At 40.7% G+C, this 6,926-nt stretch overlaps 1 protein-coding gene across 1 annotated transcript; it reads left to right on the forward strand.

Annotated features, from left to right (window-relative positions):
* Positions 1 to 2,207: 2,207 nt before the first annotated feature.
* On the forward strand, positions 2,208 to 3,143 carry LOC105002006 (olfactory receptor 10G9-like). Its single transcript, XM_010858460.1, has one exon. It carries the CDS (start codon positions 2,208 to 2,210, stop codon positions 3,141 to 3,143), a length of 936 nt encoding a protein of 311 aa, XP_010856762.1.
* The last annotated feature ends 3,783 nt before the right edge of the window (positions 3,144 to 6,926 follow it).

A 6,926-nucleotide genomic window follows, 5' to 3' on the forward strand; every position in this document is an offset into this window, starting at 1 on the left:
GTATGCCATGATCTTCGTTTTCTGAATGTTGAGCTTTAAGCCAACTTTTTCACTCTCCTCTTTCACCTTCATCAAGAGGGTCTTTAATTCCTCTTCCCTTTCTGCCATAAGGGTGGTGTCATTGCATATCTGAGGTTATTGATATTTCTCCCAGCAATTTTGATTCCAGCTTGTGCTTTTTCCAGCCCAGCGTTTCTCATGATGTACTCTGCATAGAAGTTAAATAAGCAGGGTGACAATATACAGCCTTGATGAACTCCTTTTCCTATTTGGAACCAGTCTGTTGTTCCATGTCGAGTTCTAACTGTTGCTTCCTGTCCTGCATATAGGTTTCTCAAGAGGCAGATCAGGTGGTCTGGTATTCCCATCTCTTTCAGAATTTTCCACAGTTTATTGTGATCCACACAGTCGCTGTATAGTCCATGGAATTCTCCAAGCCAGAATACTGTAGTGGGTAGCCTTTCCCTTCTCCAGGGGATCTTCCCAACCCAGTGATCAAACCCAGGTCTCCCACATTGTAGGCAGATTCTTTACCAGCTGAGCCAAAGAGAAGTCCAAGTTTGTAGCCTATCCTTTCTCTGGCGGATCTTCCCCACCTAGGAATCAAACTGGGGTCTCCTGCACTGTAGGTGGATTCTTTACCAATGCTAGGTAAGTAATGCTCAAAATTCTTCAAGTCAGGCTTCAACAGTATGTGAACTGTGAACTTCTAGATGTTCAAGTTGGATTTAGAAAAGGCAGAAGAACCAGAGATCAAATTGCCAACATCCATTGGATCATAGAAAAAGCAAGAAAGTTCCAGAAAAACTTCTACTTCTGCTTTATTGACTTACCAAAGCCTTTGACTGTGTGGATCACAAGAAATTGTGGAAAATACTTAATGAGATGGAAATACCAGACCATCTTACCTGCCCCCTGAGAAATCTGTTTGCAGGTCAAGAAGCAACAGTTAGAACTGGACATGGAACAACAGACTAGATCCAAATAGGGAAAGGAGTACGTCAAGGCTGCATATTGTCACCCTGCTTATTTAACTTATATGCAGAATACATCATGTGAAATGCCAGGCTGGATGAAGCATAACCTGGAATCAAGTTTTCAGGGAGAAATATCAATAACCTCAGATATGCAGATGACAGCACCCTTATGGCAGAAAGAGAAGAAGAACTAAAGAGCCTCTTGATGAAAGTGAAAGAGGAAAGTGAAAAAGTTGGCTTCTAACTCAACATTCAGAAAATGAAGATCATGGCATCTGGTCCCATCACTTGATGGTAAATAGATGGGGAAACAATGGAAACAGTGACAGACTATTTTTTTTTTTTTTTTTTCCAAAATCACTGCAGATGGTGACTGCAGCCATGAAATTAAAAGAGAGTTGCTCCTTAGAAGAAAAGCTATGACCAACCTAGACAGCATATTAAAAAGCAGAGCCATTACTTTGCCAGCACAGGTCCATTTAGTTAAGGCTATGGTTTTTCCAGCAGTCATGTATGGATGTGAGTGTTGGACTCAAAAGAAAGCTGAGTGTTAAATAATTGATGCTTTTGAACTGTGGTGTTGGAGAAGACTCTTGAAAGTCCCCTGGACTTCAAGAAGGTCCAACCAGCAAATCCTAAAGGAAATCAGTCCTGAACATTCATTAGAAGGACTGATGCTGAAGCTGAAACTCCAATACTTTGGCCACCTGATGCTAAGAGCTAACTCACTGGAAAAGACCCTGATGCTGGGAGAGATTGAAAGTGGGAGGAGAAGGGGACGACAGAGGATGAGATGGTTTGATGGCGTCAGTGATGCAAGGACATGAGTTTGAGCAAGCTTCAGGAGTTGGTGATGGACAGGGAAGCCTGGTGTGCTGCAGTCCATGGGGTCACAAAGATTCAGACATGACTGAGCAACTGAACTGAACTAGCAATATTTATGATACAACAGTGGAAATTTAAAATTGATTTATCCTATTGTTTTTACATATATCTGTGTGTGTTTCTATCTCTCTGTGTGAGAGAGAGTTAGAGAGGTAAGAGAGGGAGAAGACAGAATCATTCTATCCTTTTTTTCAAAGGCGACTTGTTATAAACAAAGTTGAGTATGATCCTAGAACTATGTAGCATATATGATGCAGTTTTTGTATAGAAAATGGGTTTTCAGTTTTTGATTAAATGCTGGGTGCTCTTGATATTCCCATAGAAGGAGAGATCAAAAGTGGAGAAATGACAAACGCGAGCCTAGTGACAACGTTCATCCTCACGGGCCTTCCCCACGCACCAGAGCTGGACACATTCCTCTTTGGAATCTTCCTGGTGATCTATGTCCTCACTTTGGTGGGGAACCTACTCATCTTGCTGGTGATTATAGTGAATCCTCACCTGCACACCCCCATGTACTACTTCCTGAGCAACCTGTCCTTCATTGACATGTGGTACTCCACGGTCACTACACCCAAAATGCTGATGACCCTGGTGTCCCCAGAAGGCAGTCTTGTCTCATTTCCCAGCTGTGTGGCCCAGCTCTACTCTTTCCACTTCCTGGGCAGCACCGAGTGTTTCCTGTACACCGTCATGTCCTATGACCGTTTCCTGGCCATCAGTTACCCACTAAGGTATGCCAGCATGATGAGTGGGAGGACATGTGCCATCCTGGCCACAACCACGTGGCTCAGTGGCTCTGTGCACTCTGCTGTCCAGACCACACTGACGTTCCGTTTGCCCTTCTGTGGACCCAACCAGATCCAGCATTACATCTGTGATGCACCACCCATCCTCAAACTGGCCTGTGCAGACACATCCACCGTGGAGACGGTGATCTTTGTCAACATTGGGGTGGTGGCTTCAGGCTGCTTTCTTCTTATTGTGCTGTCTTACATGTCCATCATCCATTCTATCCTGAAGATCCGCACCTCAGAGGGAAGATGGAGAGCCTTCCAGACCTGTGCCTCCCACTGCACTGTGGTCCTTTGCTTCTTTGGCCCTGGTGTTTTCATTTACCTGAGACCAGGCTCCAAGGAGGTTGTGGACAGGATTGTGGCTGTTTTCTACACTGTGATGACACCCCTTCTGAACCCTGTGATCTATACCCTGCGGAACAAGGAAGTGAAGAAAGCTCTGTTGAAGTTTAAAGACAAAGTAGTGTACTCAGAAAGCAAATAAGCTATATTATGTAGATACACATATTTAAAAAACTTAGTAATATAATTTAGTCGTCAACAAGAAATGTATTACATTTATAGTTCTCAGTATGAAATTTTATCTAAATCAGCTAGTCAGGAATATTTGTTTGACTAATTTTTCTGAGAAATTTTTAAGGCCGTATTAGGTTTTTTAAACATGAGATTTCAGTTTATTGGGCTTCCTTGGTGGCTCAGATGGCAAAGAGACTGCCTACAATGCAGGAGACCTGGGTTTGATCCCTGGGTCAGGAAGAATCCCTGGAGAGGAGAATGACTATCCACTCTAGTATTCTTGCCTGGAGAATTCCTGTACAGAGGAGTCTGTCACACTACAGTCTATGGGGTCAAAAAGAGTCAGACACGACAGACCAATTAACACGTTAACACACGTTCACACTTCCAGTTTATTAATTTAGTGAAACCAAGGCACATATCATATTATCTTAAACTGCATAGTTCCTTGCAATGTAATTTGGTTTGACCTTTTCTATTGAATATCATTTTAAAAATTTGTTGGAGTGTAGTTAATTTCTAATAATATGTTAATTTAAGGCATAGAGCATAGCAATTCAGTTATACATATAAATATATTCATCCTTTTTCAGATTCTTTTCCTATGTAGGTTATTATAGGATGCTGAGTGGAGTTCCTTGTGCTGTATCATAGATCCTTATTCATTATCTATTTTATATACAGTTGTATATGAATGGACTGGTTCCTAATTGGGAAAGAAATACATCAAGGCTGTATATTGTCACCATGCTTATTTAACTTATATGCTGAGTAAATCATGCAAAATGCCAGGCTGGATGAAACACAAGCTGGAATCAAGATTGCTGGGAGAATAATCAATAACCTCAGGCATGCAGATGACACCACCCTTATGGCAGAAAGCGAATAGGAACTGAAGAGCCTCTTGATGGAAGTGAAAGAGGAGAGTGAAAAAGCTGGCTTAAACCTCAACATTCAAAAAACTAAGATCATGGCATCCAGTCTGATCACTTCATGGTAAATAGATAGGGAAACAATGGAAACAGTGACAGACCTTTATTTTCTTGGGCTCCAAATCACTGAAGATGGTGACTGCAGCCATAATATTAAAAGACGCTTACTCCTTGGAAGAAAAGCTATGACCATTCTAGACAGCATATTAAAAAGAAGAGACATTACTTTGCCAATAAAGGTCCATCTACTCAAAGCTATGGTTCTTCCAATAGTCATGTATGGATGTGAGAGTTGGACTGTGAAGAAGGCTGAGTGCTGAAGAATTGATGCTTTTGAACTGTGGTGTTGGAGAAGACTGTTGAGAGTCCCTTAGAGTGCAAGGAGATCAAGCCAGTCCATCCCAAAGGAAATAAGTCCTGAATATTCATTGAAAGGACTGATGCTAAAGCTGAAACTCCAATACTTTGGCTACCTGATGCAAAGAACTGACTCATTGGAAAAGACCCTGATGCTGGGAAAGATTGAAGGTGGGAGGAGAAGGGGATGACAGAGGGTGAGATGGTTGGATAGCATCACTGGCCTGATGGGAGTGAGTTTGAGTAGGCTCTGGGAGTTGGTGAAGGACACGGAAGCCTGGTGTGCTGCAGTCCATGGAGTCGCAAAGAGTTGGACATGACTGAGTGACTGAACTGAACTGATATGAATGTTAATCCCAGGCTACTAACTATTATCTCTCACCCCACCTTGTTTCCCCTTTGGTAACTATAAAGTTTGTTTTTGGAATCTGTGTGTCTATTTCTGTTTTGTAAATAAGTTCATTTATATAATTAAAAAAATATATAAAAATACCACTTTCTCTATCCATGCCTCTGTGGACATTTAGGTTGGTACTATGTCTTGGCTATTCTAAAATAGTGTTGCTATGAACATTGTAGTGCCTGTATCTTTTCAAATTATGGTTTTTCTCTGGATGTATGCACAGGAGGGGATTACTAGATCATGTGATATTTCTATTTTTACTATTTTAAGGAGTTCCATACTGTTCTCCATAGAGGTTGTGACAATTCACATTCTCACCAATAGTGTACAAGGTTTCTCTCTTCTCCACAGCCTCTCCAGCATTTTTACATTAAAAAAAATTATTTGTAGATTTTTTGAGGATGGCTGTTCTGACCAGTGTGAGGTAATAATTCATTGTAGTTTTCATTTGCAATTCTCTAATTATTAGTGATGTTGAGCATCTTTTTATGTGCTTTTGGCACTCTGTATGCCTTCCTTTGGACTTCCCAAGTGGCTAAGTGGTTAGAATCTGCCTGCCAATGTGGGAGATGCAGGAGATGTGGGTTCAGTCCCTGGGCGTAGAAGATCCCTTGGAGAAGGAAGCGGCAACCCTTTCCAGTATTCTTGCCTGGATAATCCCATGGACAAAAGAGCCTGGCAGGCTACAATTCACGAGGCTGCAAAGAGTTGGCTACAACTGAGTGACTGAGAATGCAGCATGCAGGCCTTCCTTTGAGAAATGTGTATTTAGATCTTTTGCTCATTTTTTGATTGAGTTGCTGTTGTGTTTTTGAGAGCGTTGCTTGAATATTTTAGATATGAATCACAGAGTTGCTTGAATATTTTAGATATGAATCCTTTGACAATCGCTTCATTGGCAAGTATTTTCTCCCATTCCATGGCTTGTCTTTTTGTTTTGTTTATAGTTTTCTCTGCTGTGAAAATGCTTTTAGTTAAATTAGGTCCTATTTGTTTATTTTTGCTTTTATTTTCATTAATCTAGTAGGTGAATAGGAAAGCTACTTCTGCGATTTATGTCTGAGTGTTCTGCCTATATTTTCCTCTAAGAGTTTTGTAGTGTCCAGCCTTATATTTGGGTTTTTGAACCATTTTTACTTTATTTTTGTGTTAGAGAGTGTTCCAAACTAGTTCTTTTACATGTAGCTTTACAGTATTCCCAGAACCACTTATGAAGAGACTGTCTTTTCTCTACTGTATATTCTTGCCTCCTTTGTCATAGATTACTTGGCCATATGTGTGTGGATTTATTTCTGGGCTTTTGATCTGGTTCCATTGGTCTAAATTTAAGTTTTTGTGTAGTACTGTACTGTTTTGATTACTGTAGCTTTGTATTATAGTCTGAAGTCAAGGAGCCTGATACCTCCATCTTCACTTATCTTTGTCAGGATTGGTTTGGTTCTTCAGAGTCTTTTCTGTTTCCTTATAACTTAAATATTTTTTTACTCTAGTTTTGTGAAAAATGTCATTGGTCATTTGATAGGGATTGCTAAGAATGTGTAGATTGCCTTTTGACACATAACATTAGTAGTGGGTGTACAAAATAATATTTCAATATTTGTATATATTGCAAAATACCACAGTAAGTCTAGTTAACATTTGTTAAAATTCATAGTGACAATTTTTTTCTTTTGTAAGAACTTCTAAAATCTGTTCTCTAGCAACTTTCAAATATATAATAGAATGTTAAGTATGATCACCACATTGTTTGTGCTGTCCCATGACTTATTTATTTAATAACTGGAAGTTTTCACCTTTTGACCCCCTTCATTCATTTTGCTCACTCTCCATCACCTGCCACTACCATATTCAGTTCAGTTCAGTTCAGTCGCTCAGTCATGTCCGACTCTTTGTGACCCCATGAATTGCAGCACACCAGGCCTCCCTGTCCATCACCAACTCCCAGAGTTCACTCAGACTCACGGCCATCAAGTCAGTGATGCCATCCAGCCATCTCATCCTCTGTCGTCCCCTTCTCCTCTTGCCCCCAATCCCTCCCAGCATCAGAGTCTTTTCCCTG

The sequence above is a fragment of the Bison bison genome, unplaced genomic scaffold (genome assembly GCF_000754665.1).
Source record: "Bison bison bison isolate TAMUID 2011002044 unplaced genomic scaffold, Bison_UMD1.0 scf7180017864388, whole genome shotgun sequence".
NCBI lineage: Eukaryota > Metazoa > Chordata > Mammalia > Artiodactyla > Bovidae > Bison > Bison bison.